Here is a 13,062-nt window from a genome sequence, read left to right as displayed (position 1 = left end):
TGATGGAGCGTAACACCTGCAATACTGTCTATCAAAATTATGTCCTCGATGAATACACTGGAGTGACATATATATTTTGGGTGAGTGACCATCTATGCTCGCGCGGTTGGAGAACATAATCTCCAGTATCTGTTCAGAAGACCTCGACAAATACCGCATCTCAAATCTCATAACCGGCAATGAAATTAGCATTAGAGACGATAGGATCACGACGTTTCCCAGGTACGTTCGTGTTGATATAGTAATAGATATACTATTTTTTTTTTTCGATCTATACCAAGCTTCCCTGGCAGCAAGCTACCATACAATGTGATATTTAAATGTCTTATACCAAAATAGTATCAGTTCTCGGTTGGTCATGTCGATCTCTGCTCTGTTTCTCCAGGTTTGCTAGGAGGTATTAAACTGTACAATATACCTTGAGTGTATGTGGCCTCATATCTACTCAGCTGGCTCAACCTGCGAATGCTTATACCTAGGCGAGGAGGGACGACTTGTTGCGGGAATCCGTCGGCAGGGGAACCCGACGTGAAAAATATTGTAGCTGTTTGTACCGTAATGGTACGTCTTCTCCTGTGTCAGGGGACTGCTATTCCCCTAGGCTTTGGTGGCAAAGTACGCATGGGACAAATCACCATCCAGCGCAGGGTACATAAAAATTATGGTACAGGTCATTGTTCCTGTCGGGCTGAAATGACATTGCATCGAAACTGGCAGAGAAACAACGACTGTCGCACAGGAACAAACGGGAAAGCCTGATGTGAAGAATTCCTAAAAATAGCCGATGTGCAGGACTATAGTCCCGGACTTCCAGTATAAGTGCTCGCCAAGCTTCGTGGCTTGTAGTCTGACCACCTGGATGGTACCTTAGGTCCATAAGTATCTTTTAGCGTACCCGAACATGCTTATCGGGATATCGAATTAAGGGGGGAACGGACAGGGGACTATGCATCTTGCCCATGCAATACCGAATGCAAGGAAGCCTCGTGTTGCAACATCCCTGCAGAGCCGGGTTGAGAAGTGATTGCACACCGTACTCACCATCGGGATTTCAAGATATGACCAGACAATCATAGCATCAATCGGACCACCTTATCTGCTTCTCGGGGGTACAGACAGGGAAGCAGGCATTCTTGTGCCGTTTGCTGTCCCCGGTTGTGTCGAATGCTCCTCTCAACCTAACAAAGTGCAGGACAAAAGCTCAGGGCCGGCTTTAGTGGAGATACACAAAAGCGCCATGTGCTCTTTCCCGGAGCTTTGGTGGATTCGAGCTCCTTCCTCCGACAAACGTCCTCATACTTACACTTCTCCACATACATTTCCCTTCAATGTGTGATCTCCTTTTCTGTGTGCAGGAAGATAGAGCCTGGCCTCAATGTTGGATTGGGCAAACAGCGCCACAAGGAGACTCGAAATTCAACGACACCCGCCGATGATTGATATATGATAGGTTTTCCTCTTTTACGTTTCACCGAACTCGAGGCCTCCTCCGTCGCTGCTGCATGCCGTTCACTCGGTGTGGCAGGGTACGACACCATGGATCGGATACGAACAGACGACTTGCTGAGGAATAAGCCACCGTCAGTTGGAATTGGCTGCCCGTGTGCCTGCTGCAGCTGGCCGACAGTAGTCGTGTTGCAAAGTTGCATCTCACGCACATTTTAGCCAGCACAGCACACACAGGCTAGACAGGAAAACTCAGCCCCTCCCTGGCTCGGAGTGCGGATGCGGGGTACGCGAGGAAAAGGAGGTCAGGCCCATGCCATGCAAACTCCGAATTTCCACTGCCTGCGTGCGGAAAGAGCCAAGGTACTAGTGCCGATGTACCATCCGGTTTTCCCTTTTGGCGACAGCTGCTCGCGAATCCGGGGTAGGCTGCAGGCACTTCGCTTAGCCCATGGCTGCGTGGAAAAACTGCCAACAACATGCTGTATTTAGAGTTCGCTCTCGCCTCTGGCCAAGGGTGATTGCATATGACTGCATGCATTGGGCATGCCCAATATTGGTAAATCTCCGAAGCCCTCAAGCCACCAAGCCACCACCCGGGACCATGGCCTTTTTTTCGTGGACGTGTTTGCCAGCGCTCGAGCGTTGGACGGAGGCCTGTCGGCCCGGACCACGGACATTCCAGGCCTAGATCATTTCAGGCAGCCGTTAGCTGGGTGTAGTCAGGCCGTCGTCGTACGGCTAAGATGGGGTGGTGTCCTGGTGTGTCTGCATGTGTGTGGGTGTGTGGGTGTGGGTGTGACACGACCTGTCCAACTGCATTTAGACGCGCCAATATAAGGGTCTTGCCATTCCCGGCTGCACTCATTGCACCCACTGCAGCTCGATTAGCACATGAAACCGATGCTCTGCAAGCGCCAAACCATCACGATTTTGCCGAGAATTGGAACACCACACTCGGGCAAGCTGAAGTTACCATTTCCTAAGGTCGTCTCTTCAGTCGCTTTTTCGGACATCAGGAAAGCCCGTAGAATTCATTAAGCACTGGTTATGAGCGGCAAACGTTTGCGGAAAGTTGAGGGAAGCGGCATGGGCAGCGACTATGTGCCCTCGGTTTACGCTGATTATGAGGGACCCCAGATCGATGAAGAGACGGAATCCCAACTCAAGGCGGCCTTTTACAACCTCAACCTGGGCTGCGACGCTTCTTCGACTCCAGTGGTCGATACCTGCTTGGCTCATCTGAAGCTACTGCGTGCATTTGAGGAACTGAAGAGCCGGACGGGACTTGCAGATGGGCTGTGGGATATATGGGATTCTAGAGCTCAGAATGCGAGCCGCGGTGGGCCGGGGCGGCCAACGGACACCCTTGATATCCTGGTGAAGCTGCGCGAGAAGCGATGGGCGGTGTACATTGCTCGGGCAGTTGATCGCTATGAAGCTTGGTGGAAGAGCTTTGTGCCAGTCATGTTGACCGAGTTTGACATGGCGGCAGACGGCAAAGACGGCCAGCTGTCCAGATTTGAGGCTTTCACTGCCAAGCGTGAACCTATGATATGGACAAGCAGCTCTCTGCCCCCATTGGGTAATAACGATCTTTTGTTGCATCCAGGGTGGTTTCAATGGCTAATCAGGTTGTGGTTATAGATGTTCTCCTTATCTGGCACGCCCACATGCTCAATCCCCGGATCTTTCTGGAAGATTGCTTGAGGTGGGGATATGGCCATCTGTGGCATAGCGGGATGCCATGGACCGAAATTAATGCGGCACTGGGGCCGAACTTCCAATACGAAGTCACGGAAGAGTGCAAGGAAAGCTGGACTCACAGGACAGGCCTAGCTTGGGACAACCGAGATGACCCGGATATCAAACCGCTACGGTGTCCCGTTTGTTTTGACTGGGACACCTACCCCTGGACAACCTGCGGGCTTCCAAGGGATTACAAAGGCGATAAGTAAGACCTACCGGCTCTACCAAATACTATCCCCCTATCCTCCCTGAGATTATGTGCTGACGGTTGCCAAATAGGAAACCCGGCCTTGTTGGCAGCGGGATCGGCGACGGCCAGCTCAAATCAGAATGTGCACGGTGTGGCATCACTATTGACGAAGACTTACTTCGAGTTGCTAAGTTTCGGGATGATGTCGAGAACCTGGTGACGCATGACTGGCCAATGGCTGGCACAATCTTGGATGTCCGAGATGGACTGGTCCGAAAGCAACAAAAAGACCCTGACCAACTTTTCCCGAACCGGCTCGTCCGACGTGGCCTGCTTGTGGACGTCACAAACATCTTCCAGCCTGGAAACAAGGTGAAGCCAAGCATGTCGGTCATCAGGGACAGGATAGAGAGGATCACTTCGCATACCTCACTCCGGCATAGCTCCGACTTGCTCAAGAAGATTGATAAGAATATCGATGGCGTGGGAACACTGGCGCCTCATCGACTTTCCAAACAAGCGCGCATGCAAACACGTTGTATGATGTCGAGGTATTGGGAGAACTCGTCTATATTTGGCATCGATCTCAGGGGTGCTGTTATGCGGCAGGGCGTGTTTACCGAAAAGATGTACAAGGTGAGGAGCCTTTCCCCCTTTTTGGGTGCTTTGTATCTGACAAATACTACAGATTGACTGGCTGCACAGTCCCACAGCCAGGTTCACAATGGAGAAGCTGGTTGTCAAATATGAGAGGTTCTTCGACATCGCTGCCAAGTTTCCGGACGAATTTGTCACGCCAACACTCGATGTCGATTTAGCATGGCATAGCCATCAGCTGAGCCCAAGTCAATATTTTGACTACTCGATTGCAAAGACCAAGATTTTCATTGACCATAACGACAAGGTTGACGAGGGAAAACTGGCAGAGTCGTTCGACTGGATGGTGAAGACGTATCAGCAGAGGTATGGGGAGGTCTACGCGGAGTGCTTCTGTTGGTTTTGCGAGAGTAAGCCGGCCTGATTCTTGACAACACAAAGAGATACTGGCTAACACTTTCCAAGGCTTACGATTCAAGCACGCCTCTTCGATGAAAAAATGTTCGTAAAACTAAGTATACTATGCCGCTTTTGACGAGGGACGTTGCTAACACCCACCTTAAGTGTCGCCCGACTGGCGAGTGGCAGTTCAAGAGGGCAACGGAGAGTCTGTACATATCTCGTCACACCCTGCCGTCCAGGCCGAGGACGAGCACAACCCAGGGCGTAGGACACGAAGACTAGTCTTCCACAACGACGTGGACGACGCATACACGAGGGCGCTCAAGAAGACCAACCAGGGCCCAAAGAAAGCATTATTTGGTCGTACAAAGTCTGGATCCTCGAGTTCGTCATCCAGCACAACCATCATGGGCCCGCGCGGTGAGGATCATTGCAACCACTGGGGAAAGCCCATTGCTGTGCCTGGGCCCTGGTACTCAGAGCCTGTGGCAACTCTCACGCCGCAGATGTACCCGAGCCATCCGGGCCTCATACATACGGCACCTGGGCAAGCGGGAGCATGCGCTGCTGGAACATGCGGAGGTTCAGCTGGTTGTGGGTCAGGAGCACTTGCCCTCTGTGGCTCGGGTTGTTCAGGGGTAAGCCAAGAGCGATTTTGTCCTATGTACCCCTATTTTCAGGGTAAGAAGAATATATTTTTTGCTAACAACATGACTCCGACAGATGGGCCGTAACATCTTTGGCGGTGCTGGTTGTGCGGGCGGGTCAAGCTCAGGGTGAATGAACCGGAGGTGGCATTGGAGAAGGGGCGTTACCATAGCGCTTTACGGCCTCGAGTCGACTGTTTGTAAGCAGTCTAAAATGCCTAAGGTCCTTGACCCGCTTCAAATGAATCGGCCTCTCGACGGTCCAAATGTTCAAGCAAAAGGAAGGCTGCCCCTAGTGATCATGCCAAACGATCGAGCAAAACGCTGGCCCGGCTGTTTTGTTCCTCAGGCCCCTCTAGAATTTCATGGATGCATCCAATGAATCAAAGGGGTAAGACGGGACAAATACTCACTGGTTGGATCTTTTCTGTGGCCCAATGACCATTGGCTCTGTCTTGATCCAGCCTGGATAAGACTACGAGCGGAAGAAATGCCTCCGGCACTAACTGTGTAGCAACAATGCCCACCACCGGATGTCTGAGCGTTCAACCAGATATTCTGTCCTCATTCGACCTTCAACATTTTGGTCCCATCAAACTGCAGTATTCCTTTACCAATCAACATGGACTCGAACGGTCGAGGGGCAGTTGACGCGCGTGTGGCAAAGCAACGTAGCAGCCAAGACGGCATTTGGGGTGGTTGCTTGGGGGCTTATGCAGTTAACTCGAAAATGTTGATATTCCCCGGATTGCCCTTATTGAACGGGATGCCCATTTTTGCCGTCCCAGGTGGTCTACCACCCCGAATCCGGACCAGGGGTGGGGGGCTGATACGGACTTTGATAACACCTCAATGCGCCTATTTGTGCTAATAGCGCGGGATAATATATCCGGGTCTTGGAATGTGACATGAGCAAGAAACATCCCAGCAACAGAGCCTCATTGGGCACAAACTCCTCAACGGCCTCGTTCTACGTCAGTTTCGGCTCTCCCCATCGGCACGCTACCTGGATTCCGCAAAACTGTGAGCAGCGAAACCAACACGGCTGACAACCCTTAGTTACACGTGGGTATACGTGCATTAATACTCGGCAGATGACACAGATGCATGTACAACACAAATTTCTGGTTTAATCACAGTACTGATTTCTGCGACTCTTGAAATTCGTTGTCCATGTATCACCCCTCAGGGAAACAAGGGTGGGCAGCCAAGGTATAACGATATATACTAGAAGACGCAGCCCTAACGATGGAACGTATACTCGACCTTAAGTGCATTGACCAGGCAATACAGGATCCTCTCTTGGTCGGTGCCCTGATACTTGTCACTTGATGGATGTATATATCCTGCATATAAAAGGTTAAGAATTTTGTCCCTAGCAGCAAACGAAAACCAACCTCCAGGCCATGTTATACTACTAGCGAGGCTACTGTTGGCTTGATCCAAACGCTGGAAGTAAATAACACGGAGAGCCACGTAAGCCCCTTTCACCCTGAGCAATGTACTTAAACTCTCTTCACCTCTCCAAATTTTACAAGAAAATGCCTCATACTTCAGCCCATCCGTCTCCAGCACATGTCATCCAGTTCAGGCCCACGAGTGCCAAGCCGTGCCGGGCGGCGAAAGCGGCGGCATCAAAGGAGCGGCGCTGCACAAACTCATCGCCACCGACATCCTCCTTGCTCGGGGCCCGCATTCCGTCCGGTTCCTGGTACAGGAGGAAGAGGTACCGGTGCGGCTTGGAGCTGACGAGACATGAGGTCAGCAAGCCGATTGCCTCTTTATCTTTATGGGTCTTGTATCAGGGGCAATGGAGGAGGGTAACCAGGGGTGCCAGAGTCTGGATGAGCTGCATATCCATACGCAGAATGGGGAGATTAGGGGTAGGGTGATACATCAGGAAATAGAACACCAACTTACTCATCCTTGGGCCCAGGCCCCAGATATTCTGTCACTTCCGTACCACAATCCTTGCCCGCCTCTTCGGCCACCCCATCATCTTCTTCTTCTCCTGTTCCTCTTGGCGCCAGGCCAGACACGACCCAATGCCGCCAAAACGCAAACTTGGGGTCGTCAGGAGTAGGGGCATCCGGATCGATCATGAGGAAGGTGAATCTCCTGTTTCTCTCCGCCGGAGCAGCAAACCCAAACCGGACCACCGGCTTCGCGGGCTTGCACTCGCCCGCCCGGAAGAACGTGCCCAGCTCGACCCGCTTCTCGCCAAATGCCACGCGCAGCCGCGTCGCGGGCCGCCAGTCGGCCGCCGGCAAGAGACTGGCGGCGGGTCCTGGGACGAGGCCGGCGGAATGGAGGGAGTTGCGGAGGGCGTCGGTGTGGGCCTTCAATAGTGGCGCCTCTGGAGACGACGCCATTGATCTTCTTAGAACAAGCACCCTTTTCTCCCTTTGCTTCTTCTTCTTCTGCTGCTGTGATGCTGACCGTTCCTCCCGAGTATAGTGGACGACACGAGAGAGGGGGGAGGGGTTATCCAAAAAGGGGAGGCAGTGGTATTCGATGCCAAAATATAACGAACCAAGTCTACTGGGATTCGAGGGGGGCAGGCAGACGAGCACGAGAGACCGTCGACAAGGCGTGCACAACATGTCATTGGTGGAAGAATTGCACGCCGAGGAGGACTCTGCTGGAGCAACGAGCTTGGCGTCAGATCCTGCTCCTCTCCCGGGATGGGCAGCACAAAGTCATTCAAGGCTTGGAGATAGATCAATCGGATGAAATTCAAGATAGCAAGCGCCCGAAGAGATGATAAGATATTGCAAAGAGCCATGTAGCAATCAGAAGCACCACGTCATGTAGCAGCTTCATTTTCTAGGAGAAAATACACTCGAAGATAAGTTTAGTACTTAAGAAAAGGGCGCTTGGATTAGGTCAACCACGAACTGCAGAATTCTAATACACGGGGCCGCTCCAGCTACTGGCCTGAACAGGGACACAGGAAGAACGAACCTCAACCAGGGCAAACCACGGCCGATTAGGCACTAGGCTCCCTTTGACCCAACGCCGCTGAACCAGTCGACCTTTTATAGCTCATGAATCCTCTATAGGCAGAGAGTGCTGGTCGGAAATCAAATGTTCCTGAAACAAACCTAGTACTGACAAATCCAACGCCGTTTCCCTTGCTTTTTCGGTTTGCCTATTCATCGTACACCAACGACCAGCACACAATTATTACCCCTCTCTCTAAAAGGGTGGTGCTGCTGGGATATCGTTGTCTTTGTGGATGCCAGCTAACATGAGCCAAGCGTCCCGATCGGGGGGTCTCATTGGATTTCCAGCCCCACCTAGTGCATGTCTCGTAAGAGGATAGGGAGAATGGGCCAAGTAAGTTGCCCGCGGGTGGAAAGAAGCAGCATTCTATGCTTGCTGGTGATTCACCGGGACCCCATTTGGTGCTTGCGAGCCGCCGGCCGGAGCTCCATTCATATGCGCCGGTGCTGGATGACTCGGTATAGCTGGCGATGCAGCCTGGTGGATGGGGCTGGGGCTGGAAGCGTAGTTGGCGGCACCAGCGGGGGCAGGGGGTCTGGCACCTCCGAGACCAATGCCACCAAGGCCGACGGGGGCACCGACTTGCTGACCCTGGCCGGCCATGGAGTGGCGCATGCCTGCATTAGTCTTTTGAGCATTCTTCTGCGCGTCGAACTTGGCCCTGGCCTGGTCCATTGCCTGCTGAACCTGGTTAGGGCTGATGGACGTGTGGAATGCTGTGCCCTGGGAACTGTGTTGGCTTTGATTGGAATTGCTTTGCGGCATTGGGGAATTACCGGCTGCTGGATAGAACTGATGACTGGGGGTGGGACCCATATTAGGTTGGCCGCCATATGAAGGCGGCCTGGTAGGTGTGCCAACGTGATTATACGCCGGGGGCTGCTGAGGCGGCGGCGGCGGCGGCGGCTGCTGCTGCTGAGGCGGTTGCGCTTGCTGTTGCATGTACGGAGGCTGTTGGTGAGGGACGTGCGGCGATATATTCCTAGGTGGCAGGTTAGGTGTGCCATTGGCATAAGGGTTATACGCTTGGTGGGGGGTTGCGCCGGGAGGCGGCTGCTGTTGTGGGTAAGCCGGTGATTGGTACGGTGGTTGATGACCGGGTGGATAACGCGCCTGGGGGGTGTTGGGCATGGGGTGGTGGTAAGGCGGCTGAGGCTGGTAAGGCGGCCGGTTCTGGGTCGGCGTTCCGTACGGGGGGTTAGCCTGGTTGTACGAGTGCGCGGGTTTCGCATACTGCTGGGGATAATTAGCGCCGGCGGGGTACCCGTTTGGCGGGCGGTAGCTGGTCGAAGCGGAGCGTTGCTGCGTGTACGGAGGCATGCTGGGCGGCGGCCGTTGCATGCCCGATGCGGCACGTGCAGGCGTCTGGGCACCGTAGTATCCTGGCCCGGGCATCTGCGTACGGTTGGTCCCCTGGTATTGGGTACCGCTGTATTGCAGATTGGTCGAGGAGCTCGAAGACCGGTTGTTTACAGGCCGTGGGGTTGCCGCCGTCTGCTGCTGCACAGATCTGGCCCGCGCAGACGATTCATCCTCTTCCATGATGCCCTGATACTCATCAGAACGGATCTCCAGCTTGGTACTGATATTAAGTTCCTCCAGTTTGTCGGAATTGAGTCGAGCTACGGCATATGGCGGTAGCATCTGTATAACTAGTGCAAGTTGCGCTTTCAGAGTTTCGTACGTCACCGTCTCCTCAGCTGATGGCTGCACGGGTGAACCACTTGTCAGCATGTCGCTCTGCGCGGGGTCTGCAGCATATCTGCTGCTTTGGTTGGCGACAGAAGGAAGGGACAAGTTGCGGTTCTTCTGGAAGGAAATCAAAGTCTGGATCATGTCCGAAACATCTTGCAAAATGTCGTCCACGTCCTTCTCGGCATCGGACTTCTTGGGGTTGCACATCTCCTCCAAGCTGGGGTCGATCATGTCGTCCCACTTATCGATAGCATCTTTGATCAGGTCCTCATCCAAGGGGACCTCGACGTCCTTCTCCTCGTCTTCTTCGAGAGCAGCAGCATCGGGCAGTTCGCTTTCAAGCAACCGGTCAAAGTTGCGCTTGCCAACCTTATGCCACCACATTGTTTGGCTGATCAGACCAGACGAAACCATGGCAGCTGAATCATCCTTGGAAGGCGCAAAGCTAGAGAAGGCTCCACGGAACAGGGCCTCCATTTCCGAGGTTTCCATGTCAGATGAGGAAGGCTTGGTCCCAGCAAGACTCAGGGCGCGTTCACGCTTCTTGGTCATGATCTGGGAAGGGGGCGCAGCATTGCTGTAGTCCAACCAACGGCCAGCGGAAATGTTCTGACCATAATAAGAGCCCATGCGATACTTCGACTTCTCAGTGAGTTCAGGCCGGTGCCAGCTCACCTGAAGTCCTTTGGTGGTGCTCTTGGGTGCCTTGGGTGGCTGTAACGAGGGCAGGTTGCGCGGGGCGGGGAAAAGCTCGCCCAGTGTCTTCGACTTCTTGTCCTTCTCAATGGCAGAGGGGAACGAGAAGGGGATCGTATGGGCTATTTTGATCCCGGTGGGCAGTCCCTCTTCCCGCAATGGTCGGATAGCACCATCAGGATGTTCTTCGTTCGTAACCAGCTGTTGCAGGCTGGAGTATAAGTGACGACGAGGTGCCTCGCCATAGACACTCAGGATCATGTTGCCGCCCGAATTAGAGTGTAGATCACTAGCAAGCGACTGGTCTTTCAATATCGCCGGGTCGCGCGTCGGGTGGGGATACGTCATCTCGCGACGGAAGAGCTCAAGGGCCCTTTTGCTGAATGCTCTGACCTTGGCTACCATACCGTCATCAGAGTTAACGTTGTCGCCATTTTCGGCAGCCTGCAGATCGGCGAGCCGATCGCCAATGGCCAGCTTGATGTCTCTGACGACGGCGTCAAGCCCAGAATACTCATCGGAGGCGACCTTGTCGGCGATAGAAGGTCGGGCACCCTCTTTTTCGTCTTCGCCCTTTTGGCGTTTAGCTGAAGGCTCTTGGGTAGGATCGTATTCGGGTAACGGTCGCTTAAGTATGGATGGTATTGTGTCGTAGCTGCATTTCGTTAGTATGGTCTAGCGGACGCGTGCATGGCAAGGTGAAGCGCAGCGCGGCGCGTAGTGGGCGAAGGCCAACACGCCGGGTTGGCTGGGGGTGCGGGGATGCACGTACCTCTCTAATACCAGAAGATAATCGCGAATTGCTGCTTTGTCGGCCTCGGTGGGCTCTGCAGTGCCGTTGATGGCAGACGTGTCGTGTCGCGGTTGCGAAGAGATGGCGCCGTTCTGATGAGGCTCGGTCGTGTCGGCAGTTGCATCGCTATTTTCGCGTTTGCGCTTTGTCGACGACTGCGATGCAGCGTCGGACATATCGACATCCTGGAGTTGATCCTGTTGTTGCGACGCGGGCGAGTCTTGGTGCTGGTTTTGCTGTTGTGGCGGCTCAGATAGGCCGTTGGGGACAGCAGCCGCGGCCGCGACGGGCGAGGCCATCCTGTGGTTGGTAGGTAGAGATCCTAGCGATGGATTAAGAAGCAAGGCCAGTGATTAGTTGCCCGTGGTGATTGTTGTTCAGTCGTCGTCCTAACACCAACCAAAAAATTGGAGAATGGCTTGAATCAATAGACGTTGGCGTTAATAGGCGGTTTGCGGCCCGTTAAGGATGATGTCCAATGCCCGGGGGGAGGGGAGCTTGTCGCGCTTTTTTTTTGGCCTTTCGTCGCTGCTGGCTGCTGGAACGTGGTGGTGGTGCTGCTAAGGTAATTGTCGGGCGACAAGGCAAGGCGCGTTTCGCTCTCGGTCAACTCAAGTCGATGGATGGATGGCCCAGTCTCCTACGACAGCTACAGACTAGCAACAAGAGAGAGAGAGAGGAAAAGGTGGATTTGTTAAGCAATCAATGGAATTCAGTTGACTGACAGTCGGCTGCCAGCCTCGATTGCTGCCTGGTGGTACGTGCGCAGTCGGTTCCGCCCAGAAAATCGAGATTGGCAGTAGTCAGTAGTATCCGTAGGTACTCCGTAGACGTAGAGGGAGGTAAAAAAGACTTGAGTGGACTTCAACCATCAAGTCAACAACAAACCGCTTCGACAAGAGGAGAGAGTAGACGGAGAAGCGACTTCGTTCGACACCACCATGACCGGCAAACTCATTTGCCAATTAAATCAGGGAAGAACAAGGCTGACGTCGACCGGTGGAAAAAAAAAAAAAAAAAAAAAAAAGGACACTGGCTGTCAAGTCAACCAAAACAGCTCGAGAATGCCAGTCACTGCATTGCAGAGTGAGTGGCTATTCTCAAAGTGCGCTAGTAAACTTTAGGATAAGCTCGGATCAACGATTCTCCCAGCCAACTTATCAATGACTGAAGCTCTCCTGATCTGGCCATTCATCAATTCCCTATCTTCCTATCTTATTAAAGAGGGTTATCATTTTTTGACATGGTTGTTCTCTTTTTTTTTTTTTTTTTTTTTTTTTTTATCATGTTGTTCTTCCAGTTGCGCCGACCGCGATGGGTAAAGTAGGCATACGTATGGGGTGACTTTGCTCTCGAACCTCCTCCAACGCGGCTTATACGACTGTATCCACCCATCTTGCCTACAATATGTGCCATGGTCTTCAAGCCTATTGCCTTACAGTGAGACAGAACCCTAGCTCGTAAAAGAGATAAGAAGTAAACACAAAGAAGGTTTGGCAGTATGGAACAAAAGGAGAGAGAGAGAGGGGAGGAAAAAGAACGAAAGTAATACAAGTTGATACAAGTTGAATATCGTGGGCTTCCTGGTTCAAGGTAGTAAGGTACATTGTCCATTAATTTCAAGGGGCGCACTGCAACTGAGCTGACAGAGCTGCGATGCATTCAGTCTTTGCCTCAACTATCATCTCCCAGTTGAGGCTCAGTGGCGGGCCGGATATCCAAGGTACATAGTCATGCAGTTTCGCTAAGATTTGATTTCAACTCGTCGAAAATGCAACGGGAAGGGGCAAAAAAAACCAAAAACAAATGATGCCCGTATATATAGTACGCGAGTTTAGCCA

At 52.8% G+C, this 13,062-nt stretch overlaps 3 protein-coding genes across 3 annotated transcripts; 1 reads left to right on the top strand and 2 right to left on the bottom strand.

Moving 5' to 3' along the window:
• Positions 1–2,535: 2,535 nt before the first annotated feature.
• On the top strand, positions 2,536–5,164 carry PG985_006465 (uncharacterized protein; the record flags this gene model as incomplete). The annotated part of the gene is made up of 7 exons (XM_066826234.1): positions 2,536–3,031; positions 3,094–3,400; positions 3,475–4,021; positions 4,074–4,392; positions 4,448–4,483; positions 4,547–5,022; positions 5,108–5,164. The coding sequence occupies 7 exons, from the start codon at positions 2,536–2,538 to the stop codon at positions 5,162–5,164; spliced, it is 2,238 nt and encodes a 745-aa protein (XP_066685841.1).
• A 1,413-nt stretch (positions 5,165–6,577) lies between these two features.
• On the bottom strand, positions 6,578–7,403 carry PG985_006464 (phosphatidylethanolamine-binding protein; the record flags this gene model as incomplete). Its single annotated transcript, XM_066826233.1, has 2 exons — positions 6,578–6,776; positions 6,952–7,403. 2 exons carry the CDS (start codon positions 7,401–7,403, stop codon positions 6,578–6,580), a joined length of 651 nt encoding a protein of 216 aa, XP_066685840.1.
• Positions 7,404–8,403: 1,000 nt separating this feature from the next.
• PG985_006463 (uncharacterized protein) lies at positions 8,404–11,520 on the bottom strand (the record flags this gene model as incomplete). The annotated part of the gene is made up of 2 exons (XM_066826232.1): positions 8,404–11,083; positions 11,201–11,520. 2 exons carry the CDS (start codon positions 11,518–11,520, stop codon positions 8,404–8,406), a joined length of 3,000 nt encoding a protein of 999 aa, XP_066685839.1.
• Between the last annotated feature and the right edge of the window lie 1,542 nt (positions 11,521–13,062).

Source organism: Apiospora marii (genome assembly GCF_038362585.1).
Source record: "Apiospora marii strain CBS 49790 chromosome Unknown utg000004l_segment0_segment0, whole genome shotgun sequence".
NCBI classification, from domain to species: Eukaryota; Fungi; Ascomycota; class Sordariomycetes; order Amphisphaeriales; family Apiosporaceae; genus Apiospora; species Apiospora marii.
Note: the sequence above shows the minus strand (reverse complement) of the source record. Positions and strands in the feature narration are given on the sequence as shown.